Below are 22,726 nucleotides of genomic sequence, written 5' to 3'. Positions count from 1 at the left end.
CTTTTCTAAATACTAGTGCTGTGACTGTGATGGTCTGAGGATATAAGAAAAGCAAGGTCTGTATAGTGAAGCAATACCTTTTATTAGGCCAAATTACATAGAGAAAGCAACATAATTTCAGGCTAGGTGTCCTTTCACCAAGTCTCTATCTATGTTTTTTCCATGTGTCCACATGTTGCATTCATTTTATTGTTATCCAATCTTTTGTCTAGATTATCAGAAATATGCATTATTCGCAACATTTTTCACTTACAAAAATTGTGCTGTAATGACTAAAATCCACATCTTGATTGTGCTTCAACACTGATCCATGCACTGGGGGACACTATCTTATGGCCAGTAGGTCAGTAAGACAAATGGGCAGAGGAGGACCACCAGTACCACAGGGAGTGAAAGTCCCTGGCGGCTTTAAGTTTTGATTACTGTAGGTGGCTCTGGACAATTTGGCTAATGCTTTCCAGCTGCACTGGCCATGCAAGGCCAGATCTTGGCTAGCAGCCTTGTCTTTCAGAAAGCATGCTGTGACTCAGTACACAGCAAACCCAATGCCTTCACTGAAGAACTTAAACAAAAAGGCCAAAATAAAACAGAAAACAGGTAGTTACTGAAACAGGGTTATATCTTTGATATAAAATATCAGTTTAATTTTTTTAAGAAAAGTTAGGAGGAGGAATTCTGGAAGATTACAGAAGACAACTTGGAAGAAGCCTTTGCCTGTAGGCAGCAGAAGACCCTTCTTTTTCAGAAGGAAAAGTACTGTATTTCCCTCCCCCTCCTCCCAGTTCTAAAAGGCAGACATGCTCCTGCTAACCCTTGGGGGGCCAGGTCAAGGAGCAAGCAAAGATAGGTTGACACCATGACTTACCAGTAGCCTACAGCCATTGTTAGACAGTGTCTATCCATGCCGAAATCCACATAGAGCAACCAGCCAGCAGGGATGTCTTTATGTATCCCTTCATGTCTAAAGTTTAGACCATCAGTTGAACTGTCACTCAAAGGAAGAACACTCAACTGCTGTTAAAAACATATATTAATTCCTTTAACAAAACTGAATTCAGGCCTCACTTAGGACATTCAAAAATTCAGGAAGGAGAGAACTGCAAAATTTTTACAAGCACAGTTTCATATTTTATTAGAAACTGACCTTTCAGTGATAACTATTCAAAATATATATTTTCTAGTTGAAACCTTGTGAGCAACATATAATTTTATACAAAGCATTTCAAAAAAAAAAAAGAAAAGAAAAAAAGCTACTGCTGCCTGGAAAGTAGAAGATAATTCATGCTTGCTATAGCTTAATCTTTAACAGCTCATGCTTTCAAAACAGAGCAGGCAGTATCACTATGGAAATTATGTCGATATAAGAATGGGAAGAAATTTCCTCCTCTCCTCAAACATAGGGTTTTTTTCCCCCTGACTGCACCAAATAGACATTAACAGCGTGTGCACTAATCAGCAGTTCAAACATGTTGTTCTGGTGCCCCCCAATGGTCACCTTGGTTTACTACTAGCTATGACTTAGAAATGTCTATTGGAAACATTCTGTTCTACATTTAATCCCAAAACGTACGTGCAGCTCCTCATTCAGCTGTATCAGAATGCCTCCACCCTAAGCCCAGGTACAGCTACAGCAGTACCGATTTTCCATATGTGGTTTCCGCAAGTCCTATAGCTGGGTGTTAACCATCACCCCAAAACAATTTCAGCAGAGAGTGCTTTGGCAGCTTGGGTAGTGAGTCCTCCAGCTCTACACAACTATCTCATAGCTACTGTTGACTGCAAAAGTGAACCTGATTCACAAGCAGAGACCCTGCTGACAGAGTCCCTGAAGAAAACTGCATGGCCTTAACCAAACTGAGGCATCATTCAACCAGCCAAAATAAATGAATATCCAGCAATGACTATGCCTTTCTTCTGCTCCCCAACCACCACATCACATTATCACACATGCTAACTTTGCATATCCAGACAGTCCCAGTCCCCAGCCTAACCCAACTTGGACAACTATCAGGTTTTACGCACTAATGTATCCTGTCCCAAGTCACAGGCAGGGGTAGACTGTACCCAATATGATACATCTTTATTTTCAACCATATGGCACAGAGAAATTAATGACTGCTCTATAAATCAGCGCTTGCCTCTGTGGACCTCTGATCACAACCAGACTACATTGGATGCAGACAAAAGAAAAGGATGGTCCCAATCACAAAGGGCGTTTCAAAAGACAGTTTACAAAAACTTAAGGTAGAAAAACAGAGATGAAAGCAGAGCTCTTTAAGAGATTAGATGGCCAAAAGCTGCAATCCTATAATTGACAGAAAAAGACAGCTTTATCTAAAAGCTCATCCTGGTTCATTGGCAAAGCAAAGATAGCAGAGCATATTTAATGAGTTGAAAAGGGGAAATGGATCAGACAACAATCAATATAAATGTGACATGGAGAGAATTTATCAGAAGAAAAAGAAATCCATGACTGACAGGACTAAGGAAAGAAGAAAGAGTTTAAGTACATGAGTATGTTCATTAGGGATGAGTGAAGCCCTAGCAATAGTTAATCATTAAAAATGCAGACAAGGCAGAAATGTTCAATAAGCTTTTCATTTCTGCAGGGAGGGAGAAAGATGAAGTATTCCTACCATGATGCTGATGAACTTTCAAAGCCATTAGAATGGCTATTGGGATGTTAAACATCTACTGGGGGGAAAAATTTAGATCTATAGGCCTGAATGGCCTGTACCCAAGAATTAAAAAAGCCTGACTGAATCTTCATATGTTTTGGAATAGTAGGGAAATTACAGAAAACAGGAAAAATTATAGTGAAGCACCAGTGTAAGAAATGGCAGAGAGATGAATCTAGTGAAATAAGAATGTTTAACACAATATGAATCCCAAGTAAAATAATGGAAACACTCATACTTGATTTAATTTATAATGAATTAAAGGGTAAGAATACATAGTCATTTTGAAACTGATATAAATGGATTTAAAACTTAGTCTTTTGAGTTTAGTTACATTTGTATCTTTACCAAACACCATTTTCTTGGGGCAGCTTGCCTTTATTCTTTTGCTGATTTTGCAAGTTTTCTTGATGATTTACTCGCACTTAGGGCATTAGTAAGAAAGCCTTACAGAAGCCATTCAGATGAAAAACAGCAGGAACAATTCACACAGCAACAGCATTAAAAAATTAGGACTGCACACTAGCAATAAAGTTAAACCAATAACATCTGAATAACCAGCACATCTCCACAGGAAGCAAATAGGGAGTCAATCAAATGTTGTTGCTAGTGAAGTTCCACAGAGACCATATTAGTCTTGATGCTAATCCCTACTGTTAATTTTCTGGAAGTCAATAAATGATGGCTGATACTATTTGTAGGTGAGAGACTGGCACAGGGATAAACAGAGGAAGACAGGCCATCACACAGATCTGGGCTGCTGGAACCCACTCAAACAATGGCTTTCTAATACAACCAAAAGCTAAGTCAGACATGCAGGAAGTAAAAAGAAAAGAAAAAAAAAAAAGGTGGAGACTCAGCTTGAAATAAAAGGCTATTCTAAAAACGGTGACTCTGAACAGATTGTAGCAGTCAACAATGAAACAAAATTCAGATGAGCTTCCAGGTCAGACATCAAAAACCAGGAATCCTGTCTGGCAGGAAACTGAGTTCTCAACAATTGTTTCTATTCTACATCAGAACCAAAATCAGCTTTAAAAAAATTTGACAAGAGACAGAGAAAACAAAGCTTTGTAATTAGGTCATTTATACGGATGCTTTAAATCAGTCAGGGCTGCTCTTAAACATGGATCTCCAGATTCCAGGCTACCACCCTAGCTATAGGACCACTGGTTATTCTGGGATGTCAGTCTGTCTTCCCCAGGCCTGGGGAAAAAAGCTCTCTTGACAACTTTTTTTCTCAAAATAGTAATTTATACACACACAAAAAAAGTTTTTGTTTCATCATTCATCATCAATATCATCAATACATATTTTACAAAACCTCGCCAGCTTCAGCTCCCAAAGAGATACAGTAGAAAAGTTAATATGATCCATGATTGTCATAAACAAGCATATAGGCTTTAAGAAGGTGAGTTTTATCTTTCCACATGCAGTATTGGCAACTCAGGTGCTGGCGTACAGTACACAGTTCAGATGTTCCCTTTTTTTTTTTTTTTTTAATAATGATAATGAAAAACTGGAAGGATGCTGATGACAGCCACAAAAAATGATTCAATGGCTAATGAAGACTTAAAGATCTGAATCTATTTAGTTTATAAATAGAAGAATGAGAGGTGACCTGGTGATAACTTGTGAGTATGTGAGGAAGGCAAAAATAAAGTATGGAAGGCTATTTTAGCCTGTGGAAAGGCATTTTTTCATCACCTTTTTCCTCCCTTCCCAATCAATCCCTTTTATAGGGAAGGGTAATTAACCATTGAAACAAGCTGCCAAAGAAAATGGTAGTTTTGTCACAGCTTGATGTTTTCCAGCAAAGACCAGATGCCTTTCTGGAAGATGTGCTTAGACAAACATAAGTCACTGGGCTCCCCAGAAAAAATTCCCCATAATACTGAGGCCACGTAGTGCCTTCTGTCCTTAAACTCTTTTGATTGTAGCTTTATGGCTAGATGCAAATCAGTTGCAAACATGTAAATTAGCTTATTCATTTATTTTCATAGGTATGCAGCAGCAGAAAGCTTGGAAAACAATGTCTAATGCATTCCTGCTTGGCAGGCACAACTCAGTTGAAGTGTGCATTCAAGGGAAAAAGGTAAAAATAACTGATGTCTTTGCACAGATCTTTGGACAGACTGCCTCTGGCTCATCCGGTCTGCCCAAAGGAGAGGAAGGGGAGAGGAATTGCATCCCCTGTCCGGACACAACTCTTCTGGCACACACGGTCCATTCAGAGAGCAAGAGCACAGGCACTATCCTGGTACATTCTGGCATTCTAGAAATGCTGCATATGGCCTAGTGTCCAAATCCTTTGCAACTCCACATGAAAGGGGTTCCTCATTTATACCAGATATAACAAATGTAATGAAATATTTCCTCAGATGATTTAAGCTGCTGTGGAAGTTGTCACCCACATTTCAGACTACAGTGGAATTTTACCTTTCCTCTGAGGAAGGCTTGTACAGTTAAACAGCTACTGCTTTCTGGCTGGTTAGGGAAAAAAGATGTCTTGTTTAGTTTTCATCAAATAGCAACGCATTCTGTGGGGGTCCATTAATTAAAAGTGGAATTCAAATATTTTAATTTTCCTTCTGTCCAGTATCCTATAAAGTGACCAGAAAAAAAAAATCACTGTGCTATTAATCTTGTAATCACTATTATTGCACTACAGCCAATTCATTGCTGTTATTTATTAAATGTGCCAAAACCAACAGAATGCTAGAAAGTCTCGCTTCATTCACAAACCAAAGCAAGTACCAGCTGGCAGGTCAGAATGGTTGCAATACCACTAGAAAGATTTGCAACTAGAGGAAACTTTATTGTTTACTGTAGAACGGGTTTGTTTGAAAAGCCACTACCAACAGACCACACTAGCATTCATTATTCATTCATGAGATTGTCATTTAGCCCACCTGCAATTTCTGATATTCAAGTACCTTCATAAAATATTTAAAGTATTCAAAGAATCTCCTATTACCACACCCTTGCAGAGGGAGAGGCTGCATTTAAAAAGGTGCAAACCAAGAACGCGACTTCCATTCCACATTGCAGTTTTGCTGCATGCAAAAAAGCAAGAAATATTATTCACTAAATAAGCAACTGCTGAAAATAATTTTTGTTTGGTCACATTCTTTGTTTACCTCTCTGAGAGATTAATCCTATGCATAGGACCAATGGGAGGGGCAGGCATTACGCTGATCTTGCACATATCCTTCAGAGCTGAAATATCAAGTATCAGAGAGGTTAAGGAACACACACAACCATCAGGTAGCAAGCCAGAGGCTCCACTGGGCAATCACCTCATCAGTCCCCAGCGCATCCCAAAATGTTCACTGCAAGTGTTCACCTACAAATCATCCGTTATCCTCTCATTTGCATTCCTTGGCCATAAACCTGATTCAGTTCAAACTCCCCCTGTAGAGCAGAAAAGACAGAATTCCTGATCCTCTGAACTGCATACCAAAATCCTCACAGGGAAGGGGGGGCCACAGCTTGGAGAGCTGCAGGAAGGGCAGCTCTGGGAGCAGCTAACAGGCACGAAACAACAGCTCCTTGGGGAGCAGCATCACCCGCAGAGGGACGGGAGTGATCCAGGCTGCGCAGCTGCCTCCCTACCTCTGACACCTAGGGCCCTGCACCCAGCTGCAGACCCTGCACCAGCACAGCTCTGCTGCAGTCACATGATGCACACATCCGGCACAGGAGCCGTGTGATCGCAGCTCCAGAATGGCCCAGGGGCCTCCATTTGGCCAGGCTTCCTACAGAGGATCATTTTGTTTTCTTCTGTTGATAGGATGCTGTGAGATTCATCCTTCTTTCTACCGCCTTCACATAGTAACAAAATTTATTCCCAGACCAAACCACAGAACAGGGAGTCCACAAAACCCTTCTGTGACTGCTGTTTTCCTGATGTAAGCCTGTACATCCTCCCCCACCCACACAGTGCAGCCCTGGGGCTGTACAGGTGGTAAACCACTGCATTCTCATCACCACAGGACCTGTTAGGATGCTTCAGACAGCCCCCAGCGATTCATGTCTGAAAGGAGTAAATCCAGAGCTGGTGTGCGGACCAGCTTCACAGACCAAGAGAGCACTCTCGGAACCCTTGTGGGGCTGCTCTGCAGATGCCCAGCACACAGAGCTGTGATTCAAGCATACTGGAGACGCTCTGAAATGCTAATGCCTCTGAATGACTGTCTGTCTCATTCCACAGAAAACTGGGAGGGGGAAGGGGAAGAAGAGGGAGTTCATTCTCCCGCAAAAGGCCAGACAAAATCATTTAAGTCAGTGCATTAATATCTGATTACCATTTGTTAATGAAACAAAAGATGATGATGGGGAGTGAGAAGAGACAGCTGTTATTCAGGTAAAACCTGGGCACAAAATGAAGCTTCTAGTGACCTCAGGACTCCTGTACTTAGACATTCCTGGGATGCTTCAATTATTGAGTTACCCTGTGAGGGTATATTGGGTTTCATTTTGATCCACAGGCTATTAAACATGATCTACGACACTTTCAAAAAAGCTGTAGTTTGAAGTTCAGCCCATAACTCAAACTTTTTTTTCTTCCATCATTGGTTATTAATGTGCATATGGCACAGACAGAGCATAATGAAGAGGTGTACAGATATGCAGGAGCACAGTGCTGCTTTGTAAAAAAGTCACTAGTCAATAGGTATCAACCAGAACTAATTTAACTGTGTTGAGTGTCTTCAAACTCAGCTTTCTTATTAAGAGTAGTTCTCTTCACAGGCAGGCACAAAAGGCCATTTAAAGCATTAATTGATATGCTCTAACTCCAGAAGGAAGCAAAGGAAAGGAAGAGTAATTAGCCTTATTTAAGCAGAGGAAAATATACGTTGTTTAGGCAAACAAGTACTGTGTAGTCAGGAATCTGGATGTAGCAGCCAAAGCCAACAAAAAAACATCAAGAGTACATCAATTTGCCATGGTCATATAAGCAAATTTTAGAATGGAAAGTATCTGACTAAATAGGCAAAGAATGCATACAGTATTTTTGTCAAAGAATAAACTGTAGATTTAAAAGTCCCCAGTTCTTAGAAAGTGTATATCTGTGAGAAATAAGGAGGCATTTGCCTTTGTTGCTTTTTTTTCTTCCTCTAAAGGTAGCCAAAGACTATTAAAATAGCAAAGTGTTGACTGTGCTTAACAGAAGTTGGAACATGCAGACAATAGATCTATTCAACGGGTTTTTCTAAAAATCTAGTTCATTCAGTATTACTATGCCTTATTCCATCCTCCCCCTTTTCAAGAATAATTTTATTTTAGGTGAGCCTAAATTGTAAATATACACAGCCACATACATGTATGTGCATGAGTTTACACACACGTTTATATTCAAAAAGTGCATATGAGCAATTCTGAGAAGTCTCACAGAATTGCATTACAAAATGTGTAATTTTTCATTTCTACAGCAATAATGAACCAAAAACCAATACTGTTTTGTGTGGCAAGATGACTTAAAATAAAAAGTGTTTATTTTTATTATGCTAGTCTGAAATGACAAGAGGTACAAATAAGGATGATGTGTTAGAGTGCTCTTAATGCAAAAATAAAAGAGCTAGAAACTCATACACCCATGCCTTTTTGGCCTCATTTTCTTTATCTGCAAAATACTGATAACCCATCATTAATTTACCTGCCTTTCAAGATGACCATCATCAAGATTTAATCAAGATGGCCATTATCTCCAACTTAGAGGTGCTTATGTTGTACTTTTTCAATTCTTCACAAACACAGGGAAAACAATTTTTTAATTTATTTGAACTGTGCCACAAATTCCTTCATTTAATCCTAAAACAAATTCCCTTTTCTGGAAAAGAAATGGAGTTTAGTTTTCCAGTCTTGCTCCTTCTATAATCAGGGAGACTAACAATGGATGGAAAACATCCGCTGCTCTGGGTAACATGCTGTATCTATTTGAAAGTGATCTAATTAAAGAATACTGTCTTTGCTCATACAGAAATAGCAAGAGTAGCTTATACAGTGCTTAAACATCCTTTAGTCAATAGAGATTGTGGCAATATACCAGAGTGGAGAATGCAGTCCCAGTGCCTCCTAATGTCCTTTGCTTCTGTGATTTTTCAATTTGAAAATAAGGCTTTTTATATGCTTCCTATCAGTAAACAGAAAGATTTATTATGTGTAAAGCTTTTCACAATGCAAAAGTTCAAGATCTGTTTTGTTTTCTATATCTAAACTGAAAGGTAGAATGAGCCGCAGGTTATAGGGAGGCAGCATGCAAGATTTATAAGGCATTGGACAAACAGAGCCTATGCTTCCCCTGTAAGGGAGTGCATCTACACAAAAGAGATCGCGCTACGTCGTTGTGATCACTTGGGCCAGGAAGAACAGTCCTGTTAGCTACCTAGGCGTAGTGAGGTAGTATTTAACCCAAGTGAAGTGTCATACTTACATGGCTATACTGCTCCTAGCACCTGAGCTAGCTAAGGTCCCTTCATACAGCATTACATATTGCCATGAAAATACATGTTACACTGATGTCCCTAGAGGGTTTGGCCCTTTACCTTGAGTCTACCAGTCTCTCATGATTTTATTTCCTCCCAATATTTTCTCCACTTTGTCTATCCTCTCAACCTCACTTCACGCCATTATGTGTATTACCACACCAAGAAGTGATTGACTGCTCCATTATCGTTGAATGAATTTCAAGCGAGAAACAGCTAGCATGAAATCCACTTCACCTCTGGAGATCTGAGCAATCTTGTACTGCAGGTGGCTTAGGGAAGCAGAAATCCTTGTTCAGCCTGAACACAACATGCGGAGCTGCAGCAGACTCCCTCCCCACAGCTTCAGCCGTCTTTGCAGGCTGAGCACTGGGATCAATAGACATCAGTCCCCAGTGGGCCTTGAACACGCACAGCTCAACGTTAAATCTCTTACAGACATTGTCCTGCACTCTTGCCTAGTAAACTCTACAGCAGCTAAACCATTTGGGTTTCTTTTCTTTGTTCTGTGAATTGAGGGGTAGCTTTAGAAGCCGTGTAACTATGTGCTTACAATAGAAATGTTTTGCTGCCAGACATGTTATCGCTGGATGGAATGTAAATATCATCAGCTCAGGCTATGACTGCTATTATAAGTCTAGGAAGGCACTAAAGGGGATATTAAAAAAAAAAGTCAACTATCCAGAGTAGAGAACCTAAATGGTTAAAATTAGGTGGCTGGTAATTATCAGCTCTTCTGCTGATGTTGATTCCTGCCTATTTACCTCAATTGAAACAGTACCCCTGACCTACAAAAGCAGAAATGTCTCTCTTATTCTGGATCTAACTTCAACAGACCAGCATCACCCCGGTAAAAACACTGAGCTACACCCTCACCATATTATGAACCTAAAACCAATTAACCGGAGCCCAACCAATTCCACCTACTCCTGAAAAGCCAGTCTGGTAGACAGGCAAAGCAGAGAACTAGGATGGAAATCTCAAAGACTGCCACATCATACATTACTAAAATATCATTTAGGACTACTGTGGAAAGCAAGGGCAGGAACCAGTTCACACCTCAGCCTTGTCTTATTACATCTACTGCAGGTTACAGTACAGTCACACAAATAAACCTCCTTTCTATTTCCCCCACATGCACACAGACACACACACCTGATGTGCCAGCAATTCCCATAAAGTGCAAGCTTGAGAACAGGTCAACAATCTCACAAACCATTATATGCAGGCTGAAAGTCAAGCAGGCATACAGTCTCATCAATGTAAAATATTTATTAAAGTGCTGCTAGTGTCCAGATCTAATGCTAAGGTGAGACGGACTTTGTCAACGTAAGAAAGCATTAATCCCTGCTTCTACTGATGGAGACTTTAAACAGTCAGTCTGGCCTTAGTCTAGTGCTACTGTTTTAATACTCATGCAAGAATGAATAACTGAGACCAAGGCCATAAATTCTAAGATTATGTGCAAGAATGCAGTTAGAAAGCAAAGCATTCTATTTTGAATTACTGAAATTAAAAAGAAGCATGTTAGTTTTTTGTTCTTACAACTCAAATCAATTGATATGACATTTAAAAAAGTCTTACTAAATACCTTTTTTTTAATTAACAGCCACAAACACTTTTGTACTGCTGAGTTATATAAAACTGCAGAAAATACATATTAAAAGGGAAGTGTGCAAATCCCTCATCAGCAAGGTTCTAAAACACTGCTATAATTTCCCTTTATTATATGCCATTGTACTGTTTCTTCTCATTTTATCGGAGCTCGGATCTCTCTGCTTAACAATAACAATTTATATGCAGCTAAACTACAAATATTTTATTCATCCACTGCAGGATATTGTATCCTATTAGTTTCAAAATAATAGATGTTGTTACTTTAACAAGTGACTACTTACTTTCTTACTGAACTTCTGAGCACCGTTCTTTGAGAAACAGTCACACAACAGAAGTCCTGGTTATTATTATATTAGCTATTTTGTGGTTTGTGGGTTAACTCCCCCTCCCTCTTATGGTCTTTGTTTGCAGCCTTGCTTCCCTTGGGCCGCCTGCACTCACTTCTCCCAGAATATTATAGTTCTGTCCCCTTCACACAGAATTTAAAATTCGGCTAGGCCCATTGAATTAGGATGACATTTTGCAGCTCTTCCCTTTAGAAGCCTGTAAAATAGGGGCCTAACATAGCACACATCATGCTCAGGATTTAGTGCTAGATTCTGCTTACTTGTATTTATGAACTAAAGCAACTAAATTAGGATTCTGGCACTGCTAAACTTCCCCTCCTGAATAATGAAGACAGACAAGCCTTTCCAAAGGGTGGTTCAGACTTTCAGTTGCCTGAGTCACTATCAAAGAGTTTCCCACTTTCCTTCTCCATGTTAAAGACAGAGAGAAGCCCATGCCAACTCCTCAAGTAGCTCCCTTGGGTAACTGCCTCAAGTTATATATGGAGAATCTGGAACTTTAGTTGATGATGAAGATTTCCCTGACAAGCCAAATATCTTCAGACAACCCCTCTGAAGGGCCTTGCATTCTCACCCAATTCCCTAAAATGAGGATCCATTCCCTGGAAGGTGTTTCTTCTCAGACCTACCAAATCTCTTCTGCTTGTGGATTTTTGTTTCTTGAAGTCAACAGATTTGTAGGTTTTGAGAGAATGCAATAAAAGCCATGGCACCATCCCTTAACAAACTTCATGTCTTTGGGGGAAAAAAAAAAAGGAGGGGGGCACATTACATTAGTTCTACACAACAAGGAAGCACACCAGATCAGACTAACCAAATCAACATCAGTATTTACGAATGACTGATGAACAGCTCCAGATCTGTCAGTCACAGTGATTTGGCCAATCTAACTGCCAAATAAGTTGGTGCAAATCTTACTGCTGAATGTTGATATCATTTGATGCAGCCCTCCACAGAAACTCTTTTCAGAGGTAGATACTAGAGTCAGTAAGGCTATTTGTTATCATAAAAATTACTCATGTGAGCAAAGGTCACAGAATCAAGTCTCTAATATTACTCTTTAAACATGCATATTAAAATATTGTTTAATTTGTTGTAAGAAAAATTCAAAGGTCACAGAATCAAGTCTCTAATATCACTCTTTAAACATACAACAAAAAATGAAATAACATTTTAACGTGTAAGAAAAATACAAAGTATAGTACAGAAGGAGGTCAGACACTTAACTGACAGCGTTTTGCACACAAACGCCAAGTGGAAATATACTTGCAGTGACATTCTGGGGACCTTTCTTGTGCAAAGACCTGGGCCCTCTGCATTTAGTGCTGTGGTTGTAATCTATGCCATTCTTCTCTAGCTGCTCCAAAATAAATATAGAGGACAAACACTATTAATATACTCTGTGCAGGTCCTGTTCTCCTTTCCCACTCAAACTTGTCACTGCAGTCAATAAGTATTTTGGATACAGGAGGAATACTGAATCAGGTCCTTGATTAAGGTTTGATTTATACCACAAAGACCACAAGAATCAGAGGTTGCTAAGGCAACACTGCTTCAACCTCCTTACATTTCTGCTTTGATATGGAGCCTCTCATTATATAAATGTATCATAACACTAGTCAGCATGACAGGCTATTTTACAAATATGCCTTCAGTTAGCAGACAGCTATATTCTTCTCTTAAGTGGGGGGAAAGGTAGGAATAAGGTTACCTTTTATTAAGGGGGGCGGATAACATTCCAGGCTTTATTTACATAGGCTTTATTATGAAATTACTTGCCAGTGGAGAATAACCACCTTATGCTTGTGAAATGCTCCGTCTCCTGAGCCTTCTAATATAAACAATACGTTTCGCATTATTTGGCCAAAAATCCACAAAAGGTCAGAAAGCAAACTAAAAAAAAAAAAACAAAATTCTAAGACTGATACGCTAGAATTATGACTAATTGAAACTAAGTGCTTTGCATAAAAGCTTTACTGAACCATTGGAAATCTCATACCCCAGCATATGCTGTTTAGAACTACAGACCAGGCAAAGTTTAGTAAAGCATAAAAGACCCACCAGGAACCTATTGAAATCATTTAACCCCATTTTGAGGACTGAAGTGATACTTAGCAACATACCACTAGCCTTCTCCACTGCACCAACATTCAATATGCAACAGTCTACCTACAGTTATGCTCCAGATCTTTTGCCAAATCCAGGCTGCATTAGGCTCAGCAGAAGAGGGCTGTTGAAGATAGTTACTTCCATGTTTGCTTCCTAGTCCTCTAGACCACAATGAGTTTGAGCAGACTACAAGCTGATCCAGAACATACAAGGCGTGGCTGGCTGGCTGGGCTAACAACAGGATGCCAATAGTTCTAGATGCATCCCTCCAAACCCTTCCTTGCTTTTTAGCATATCCTGCGCTTTCAGGAGGCTTTTCAGAGACAAAATTATTACTAACCACCTAGTTCTGCATCAGCTGGGAACACACCAGCACAACCTGAGAAAGCCAGCCTCCACCTCTAAATTGCTAAAGAGAAGATTTTTACGAATAAGAATATGCATGGCTATTTGTTGTTACTGATAAAATGTGAAAATTGGAATGGGCTGCATTTGAAATGTCTATTCCCCAACACACACTTTCATATCTGGCTTACAATTTCCAGTTACACTTTCCTCATTGCAACTCTGTGACACATTGATTATCCTCAGCAGTAAACAAAGTAAATTCATTGTAAATTTTATGGCATTTCATAAAAAGAAGTAAAGATACCACTAGGGGGCACATACAGTACTAGCAAAGCAATTCCAAGGCTTGTTCCTTCAGCCCATGAATTACATCAATTCGAGGTTAGAAGCAACTGCCCCAATTTTGCAATGACAAAACAACAGTACTTACAAATATTTCTAGATGAATGTTACAGTTGCTCCCCATTTACCAGAGTGTGCTATTTATATGGTTTCTACAAGAAGAAATCCCTCTTTACTTTTGGTGAAGAATGTCATTCAAAAAAAACACCTTAAATCACAGTTTCCTTTATGAGTTATGCCATTTGCTAGGCACTCAGAGTAGTGCAAAATGTTCAGGGCATGGACTACTTCCGACCATCTGCAATACCTTGCTGTACTGTATAGAAAACCAGTTTCACTATGCAGCTAACTTCTGAAGTAAACGGTTGAAAATGTTGCAAGACTTCATGGTTGTGCACAGAATTCCCAGTTGGCCTTTGCTCTCACCCACTGTGTTGTTTGTTGTTCTCAAAAATGTCCAAGTGATGACTCAAGTGCCCAGCCACAGGCTGTCCCAAATCTTCCAGACCACTCTTTCCCATCACCTTTCCATTTTGCATATTTGAGACTATGAAGAGGGCAAACGCTATACCTAAAACCAAGGCCCCAAAATTTAAAAACAAATGAAAAACCTACCAAAAACCCTCTAAAAGTCACAGTTTATACAGGACATCTAGAAGACTGACATCGTAACAGGCTATTACGCTGCGATCCAGCCAGCCCTGACGCATTTCCACATAAAGTGGGCCATGAAAGCTGGAGAAGAGCCAGCACAGCGGAACACCTGCAAGATTATTTCACATAGAACTACACAAATTCTTCGTGAAGCTGAGAACTTGAGACTAGGGCTATTGGCTAACAGCTTTCACCAGCACTAAAACTCACATAACTAACCTTAGAAGACAGCTTATTACTCTGAACAATATTGCTGAACAAGCAGTTGAATAAAATCAATGACTTGCTCGAGGGATTTTTAAGACATATCTTTTCTTAATTATTGTCAGATACACAGGCCAACAAAACAGATGATTGATCTCTGAATAAACAGAATAACTGTGGTGTTAAAATGTTGTGTGGAAAGACAGATTGTAAATTAAAGCACTTTAATGCTCATTTTAGTGAAGTAATGGGAATATTCAGGAAGCACTTGCAGACACACAACTGTATACATCCCTACCTGCCTACCAATGGCATGATGCAATAACCTCTCCGGTCTTCATCCTCCTATCACTTACACCTTGCTGGTAAGGACACATTCCTTCTTGCCCGGCTGTATATTTGTACTGATTAATGTAATACTAATGTAATGACTAAATTGTTTGCATCAGCAACATTAGATTACCGAACAAATCCACATTAGCTGAAAAAAAACCCCACAGCCTTATTTTGGGTGATCCAGCTGTCATCGCATCTGCTTGGTGATACACATTGTGCCCCAAATTGGCCCTCAGCAGCCAAGAAGTGAAGTAGCCCCAGATCTGTCCCTGCAGAGTACCTGGGAAGTGAAACACCGTGCTCTAGTTCTAGAGCAGGCTCATCTCTAGCGTCCAACAATCGCCCCAGCAGTGCCTACAGCAATGCAACTAAGAGTCATCATGTGTTGTTTCCTCTTTTCTGTCCCCCCAAAGGAGAAAAATCTGTGCCAGTGTCTTGCTTTGCTAGAGAAGTTTTGCTCTGTTTTGTGGGTTTTGTTTGGGGTTTGGGGGAGAAGGAGGGAATAGGTTTTGGTTTAGTGCTTTGTCAGAGGAGGCACATGAATCGAGATGGGGGGGGGGAAGTCACATTGCCCATGAAAAGGATAGTTGGGGAGTGGTACTCGGTTGTTGGGAAAAACTGCAGACTTTCCTTTCCTTCCAAGTCCTCTCCCTGAAAACACTTGCTAGGAATCTGCATTTCCAGGGTGCGCCCATCTGTATCAGCAAACAAACTAAAGCTAAGCATTTATTTCCCACCGTGACTGGAAGCAGTGTGAAGCCGCAAAGAACAAGAAAGTTATGCTCAAAAAACCTCTCTCGCACACCATGTATGTGCCAAAGGAATCTGCTGTGCTTCATCCCTTCCCTCCTCAATCATCTCCCCAGCACACATAAATCAAAGATGGCATCAGCAACATTATGCCTTCTACGCCTTCGCATTGCCCCTTTTCAAAGCCTCACTCCTTCCCAGGAACAGATATACAGCTGTGCATAGCCTTGTCACTGCAACGAGACAAGCAAATCCTCATATGAAAGGATCATAAACCATCCATGCTCTGCGAAAATATGAAAAGCCTCCATGTCCACACTGCGGCTATGCACGGCTTTCTACTGCAAAAAATACAAACACTGGGGTTAAGGAAGACCTCACCCCAGAAGACAACAGTATCTAGCATTAAATTAAAAGCAATTCCTATGAAATAAAAGCTGCTAGAAGAGCCAGACTTGACTGGAAGAATACATGTTCTGTCTATAGTACACACACGCATGTTCTAGTTTAAGTTTTTAGTAACTAATGTTAGGAAAAAAATAAATGCAAAACACTGAAGCTGCTCAGAGAGGAGCAAATGATGAACTTAAATTAATTCCTCACAGAACAGCTTATTCAGTAATACATAATACTACAGTTTCTATTGTTTTCTTAATTAAGTCTTCACTACTGATTCCCTGCTAGTTATTTCAAAATTTAACTGATGCTTTTTTCAAGAAGTTCATGATTTTCTACCAGAATGGCAAAGACTTACCAAAAGGCTCACCATTAATTTTTTTCCCCATTTCTGGTTTCACATTTGGGTTATTTAACATCAGAAATGTATTCTTAAGCATTTCCTCACTTGCATTATCTAGAGATAATGCAAAACAAGTCCCAAGGACAATGTTAAGTGTCTGAAATAGGTAATGAATACTCTGTCTAGACAAGAGATACAGACAACACTGTTCATCTTCTCTCAGTTCTACCATCTGCTAACAGCTTTCATAGTAAGCTGAATACTTGTAAATGCCTGCATTTCTTACATTAAGAAAAAAATTAATTAGCCTTGTCTAAATAGAGAACAAACTTAAAAATCCTACTAACATCTATTTAAGGATTAAATCAGCACTCTACTGATGGGTTAAAGACAGGCAAAGCCAGGAGCTATTTTGCATTCTTATCTGGCACATAGATGAAACAGCAACCTATGATAATACTTTTCATGTGACACTCACCTGGTGCAGCTTCTGCCAAAATTCAGGTCCTTCCTCCATTTTTCTTAAGCTTGGTGGAATGTACCAAAAGCAAACATTTGCATACTCCGGCTGAACAAGAGAACAAATGATTGCTTATGAAATGTAACAAATGGGATAGAAATACACATTACAGCAGGTCAAAAATGTTCCAGCTTATATTTTGTTAAAAAAATTAAAAAAGAAAAAGAAAAGAAGCCTTTGAGCTTAGATCTTTTCCCATCAAAACCTCCTCTTACAACTCACTGAATGTTCTGCTTCCCTTTTCTGAAACTAGAAATAGTTTTCACACTGTTCGCTTCTCTTCCTGCTGCCAGAAAAAGGAAACCTGTTGGGGTTCCTTTTTCTTTTCTCTTCTATACACACACTTAAACTCTGCTTTGCTCACTAAAAATTTTGATTAGGAAAGAAAGTGCAAGAGAGGTATAGAGAACTTTCCTGATGGATTTCAAAACTGAAGCAGCTTTAAAGGGAAGAGTGCAATTTCTATTTTTTTTTAATGGAGATTTCCTATGACGCTTTTTCCACAAAACACACCTTACGAACTCCTAAATTTGGACACCATTTAACACATGCACACCTAGGCCTTTTTCTGCTCAATAACGCTAATCTCCTTTTATATCATATAATGTACAATACACTACATAGTGCTGGAGTTAATGCTGGCCTTTTCAATTCCTATATTTTATAAGGATCCCAAGTCCCTTGGCATGATATGTGGCCATATCTTCAATACACCTTGTTCACATATCTGAGCAGATCTTTTGAGCAAAGCCAGATGAGACATCTCTGCTTCCCTCTGGAGAAATTTTGCCTTTAAACTCAACTGAGAGTTAGCTGCAAGCCTCCTGACAAGAATGGGTGTTCATCATGCATTAAGGAAAAAAAAAGGGGGGGAGGCAGGGGGAGGATTTTGTGCTTAAGAGGTTTGTTTCATATATGCTTGAGAAAGTGTTCCCAGCAGACCACTGCACAGCCTGCTAATATTTCCTGCTAATTTGGAACAAGTTTTATTTTTACCAGTACAGATAGCATGAAGAATAGATTTGTGTTCTAAACCCACCCAATACTACCCATGAAAACACTCTGCTCACTTAATCTTGACCTACATTGCTTGCAACTCGGTATTTAACTGGAGTCTAGATTATAACATGGACTATAAACACTCACGCCCCTCTCCCCTCCCACACACCACCCTCATTAGTACTGGCTGAAGGAAGAAAAAAAAAGAAATTAAAAGGGAGCTTGATAGCTGGCTCACACCATCTCTTTGCCCTACTGCGAATGTGCTGCTATTGCAATCTAAGGCAGTCTCCTGAATGAGGAGAGCCCACCAGCTGAGACATGTTCTTTCATGAAAGGGCATTGGGAACTGCTCGTATCATTTTCTGCCTCACTTCAAAGAATGCATTAAATACAATTTAATCATCAAGGAGAATATCATTGTCAGCAGGAACAGAACTGCAGACCTGCCACCTGCTGCCACAGAATGAAATAAGGCTCAGCTCTTAAAGTCCCATTTCTTTCACCAACGAGCATGCATCAAGTGCACACATAAACACAGATCCTGAAAAGGCAGCAATTTCCTCATGAGCACAAGCACTAGCTGACAGTTATGGTTTATCTTAAAACAGTTTAAAATTGGATGACAGGGCTAGGCAGATGGCTAATATTACTATATTGTCTTTGCTTATATTGCCTCCTTGATTATCTCAGTTTCCTTTTACACATCAGATACATTATTCCCCTCCAAAAACACACTATTCCTCCTAGAAAAAAAACCACCCCTAACTATGCTTCACTATTTCTGGTCCTCTTGTCATAGCTCTTACCCAAGCAGGTAAGCAATTATATCAGAGGAGTTCAAGCTGACTCATGCACCAGTAGCATTTCCAAGCCATAGAATGGTTCTCATTATAAGACTTTCCTCACTGCATATATCAGAGAATCATCTTCCTGAGCTTGTTGTCCAAAGTCCATTTGCTTTTCAGGAAGTGCTTGCATAAATCAGACTGCCTATCAGCAGTCTTTCTTTAAATTCCCACTCCTTGTCCTCCTGCACTCCTGAAAACCTCTCTAACCCTTGCGCAACCTCCTTCCCATAGCCCATACTACAGCACTGCCTCCAGCCCCATTCCTAATCCAGGTGCCCTGTTCCTGGAGGAACTAAACAGCAACCTTGGCTTTCTCCAGCGTCTTTCATATCTACTGTAGACCTGGCCTCTCTGCTAAGCTCTACATTAATGGAGAAGAGATAACTTTAACATTCCTGCAGCAACATGTATTGCTGCCCAGCATTCTTCACTCCCTGTAAAGCTTCCCAGTATGCATTTTCAAATAAGCAGTTTTCAAAGTTAAAGAGAAAATTTTATTTTTCATGTCTTCCAGCCTAACCTGGAAATCTCATTGCATCAGCAAGTATAAATCAAATCAAATCTGTATTTGTGCTGTGTTGTTCTCCATGTGTCACACTTTCTCTCTCCCTTCCTCCTCCCTCTGTGTGCTCTCATCCCCCCCAGCGCTACACACCCAGCTGTCTTTCACACATATACACTTCCAACAGTGCTGAAAGCTTTTCTAAAATGACAGGTCTTTTCAATGCCCCCACATACTGGTCTTGCTAACCAAAGAGCTAGGGATAGGGGGAGCAATGGAGAGTTATAGCCCTGCCTGTTTTACTCACTCTCCTCTGAATAAGACTGTCATCAGGAAATAAGCTGACAGATTCAGCAAATATGGATGAAAAATCCAATCATTTTGTAGTTTTTAGGAAGATGGAGATAGAAACAGAATTAAGGAGAGGAAAAAAAAGCATGGATTTTAATGATGATATTCTCACTATTTTTCAATCCAGCATATAGTCTTTTCCACAGGTCTGGCAAGCACAGGCTTTTTGTTAACCATACTATTGATTTTTGCAGAAAAGCGCTCCACCTACACATCCTGAGCCAACACGGGCCCTGAAGCTGAGGAAATAGGTAGACTGATTATATGGACAGAATACAGAGCATGTTATGTATTCAAGCACATCTGTGCCTCTGCAATATACAAGGCTTATTAAATTAGACACTTGAAATACAAAATTAACATTTCTCAAAAAAAAAAAAAAACCAAAAAACAAAAACAAACACCACACAAATTTGGCCATAAACTTAATTCCACTTAAGTTCCATTTTCACTTACCTCCAACAGAAGCTGAAATCCCTCTCTTTTCTTAATTTCCTCTACTAGATATCTGTAATTAAAGATGCAGGCTTTTACAACACAGAACAACACAATACTTACTAGCAACAACAAAAGCAGCTCTTGAATGCTTATACAGACTTTAAAAAAAAAGTGCCAGAATTAAACCTCATTTCTACCTGCTGTGAAAATGCAGTAGCTATCAGCTTCTGAAAACAAATAAAGACTACAGCCAGCCAAGGAGCACTAAGGCGAGGCCAAATTCTGTCCTCAGGCACAGATTTTCAGTGGAGCCACGTGGTACAAATTGACCTTATTTGCAGCAGGCTGTGAACTTCCCTGATGCAGTTTTCCATTGATGTTGCTCTCTAAGAATTAATTCCTCAATCTTTTTTCTTCAAGTGTAGATGTTGTGCTGCCTGCTGTCTTATTTCATGGCCACCCTGACATCTTTTGCACTTCCACCATTGCCACCAGGTTCCCCTAGTTTGGCCCTAGTTTGACTTCAAAACTTGCTCATGTACTTCCAGCCTATCGTTTTTTCCAGTACTGCCCTTGTTCCACATTTTACACAACAGTGCACATTTCCACCCAGTGACTCACTGCTGATGTACAATAATTGCTATGCTAACAATGCTCTAAAATAAGTATTTCTTTCCTCTTTTTCTTTCTCCTGCCAGTATGAAAAACATGAAAGCCTTTAATGAATGGATGGATTTGAACCAAAACTTTTGATCCAAACAGCTTCAAGTTAAAGGAATTTTTTAAAACATGACTTCAGCTTTGCCACTGGCAAACGTAACTCAGGAATTATGAGCAAAGAGGACATTTTGACAGAGCTAGGACTTCTGTCCTTATTCTCCCTCCCAAAGCCTTCCCAAGGAAAACTCCAAAGGAGTTATCTTAAATTCATACAGCATTTCCATTTCTCATCAGAATTTTACTCTTCCACACAAGATGGTACCATGAAGATTTCTGTTCAACACTAATAAGAGTTGGTTAAACTGCTGATTGTGAACAAATCTGTTCTTTTATTGCATTAATTTGGTATTTTGCTGCCTGCAGCTGCTTTACTGGTCATTACACAAATAATTCTTTTATTCAGTACCAGAGAAAGAAAAATATTATCAAAATAACCCCCTTCAGTCCTATCCACATGCCTGAAAACTGTCCCCCCAGGGAAACCACTAGCACAGTTGTATCAGCAAAGCCTGATATTTCAGCAGACATGCTGCGAAAATGGGTTGTCTAGGGAGACAGTAAATAATACCCTCGATGGTATACATTTTTCAAAACAGAGCATGGGGAGTTGTCACGTTGTTTATCATTAACAAGTACTGTGCATGTGACTCATTACCTCTTAGCACACATCCCCGTAAAAAAAAGACTGCTGTGCTGGAGTGCTAGCTCCAACAACGCACAGCTGTACGAGTTACACTGAACTGTGCACTGTTAAGATTTTTCAAATGCTCACTGTAACAAGTCAAGGTTCTGGTTCTTTTCTGCCATGATCATTTCGACTTGCTCCTACTGTGTGCATTTGTTGTCTGGCCACTAAGGCCCATACTAATGTTTAGGTTGAAAGAAAGGCAGACTGAAAGGTAAGTATAGACAAGCTAGATATAAGATATAGGCCAGATATATCTATATCTGTATCGAGAGAGAGAGAGAGAGAGAGAGAGAGAGATGCTAGACATCTCGGGTGGAGGGGGAGGCGGGCAAGTGGGAGGGATACTGTTCTCATAGGTGAATTGTCCCAAGTAACACAGGCTAGTGCTTCTGCCCTGCTGATAAGACAGTACTTGTCTGCATCACAAAAAATGATATCCAGCACAACCAGCAGGCTATTCATAAGACAGTGTGCCTCAATAATTTTTTTTTTAAATACATCATAAGAAAGAAATTCTTGTTAGGGACCTAAGTACAATCATCTCTTTTTTTCCTCAAGGTCTTAAATAGGGATTGAGCTATTTTAGAATGATTAATATCTTGCCTTCTAACCCCAGGTTTTTGTTGTTTTTTTTAAACACCATCTGACATAGGATAGCTAATGTCGGTCAGGCTCACAACACTGTTAATCTTTTTCTTAACTACACTGCCAATGACCTAAAAAGGCAGCCATTAGAAAAATCCATCACCTATGATTTATCTTGGCAGGACCATTTGACAGCAGTGAGGCAATTTTCTTTGTGCATCTTTCCATAGTTGACAGTGGAATTTTATTATCATGTCAAGTTCATAGAATGTCAGAATGGGCTGGGTAAGGACTGGAGGAGAGAAGTAGTAGTATTTGCAATGATTAAGGCTTGCAGAAAATGAGGGGTGGGAATCTGCAGTGAATGTAGACAGGTGTCTGTGTTAAGAGTGGGCGTCATCATAAGAGGAATCATGCAGAAAAACTGCAAAGATGCTGAAGCATAATATGCAGTTAGGTA

The 22,726-nt window shown here is 39.8% G+C and overlaps 1 protein-coding gene across 3 annotated transcripts in view; it reads right to left on the bottom strand.

Moving 5' to 3' along the window:
- The window catches only part of GADL1 (glutamate decarboxylase like 1), an 86,078-nt gene that overhangs the window by 16,119 nt on the left and 47,233 nt on the right, over positions 1-22,726 (bottom strand). For 2 of the 3 annotated variants that reach the window (XM_067292463.1, XM_013950718.1), the window contains exons 13-14: positions 20,292-20,343; positions 17,091-17,180 (exon numbers count right to left, since the gene is read on the bottom strand). In XM_067292463.1, coding sequence (XP_067148564.1) covers positions 17,091-17,180; positions 20,292-20,343 — 142 coding nt within the window. Of the gene's footprint in view, positions 1-5,853; positions 5,898-17,090; positions 17,181-20,291; positions 20,344-22,726 lie in introns of those variants that run through there. The other variant, XM_067292464.1, reaches the window with a different exon arrangement.

The sequence above is a fragment of the Apteryx mantelli genome, chromosome 2 (assembly GCF_036417845.1).
Source record: "Apteryx mantelli isolate bAptMan1 chromosome 2, bAptMan1.hap1, whole genome shotgun sequence".
Taxonomy (NCBI): domain Eukaryota; kingdom Metazoa; phylum Chordata; class Aves; order Apterygiformes; family Apterygidae; genus Apteryx; species Apteryx mantelli.
This window is presented reverse-complemented; position numbering and strand designations above follow the sequence as displayed.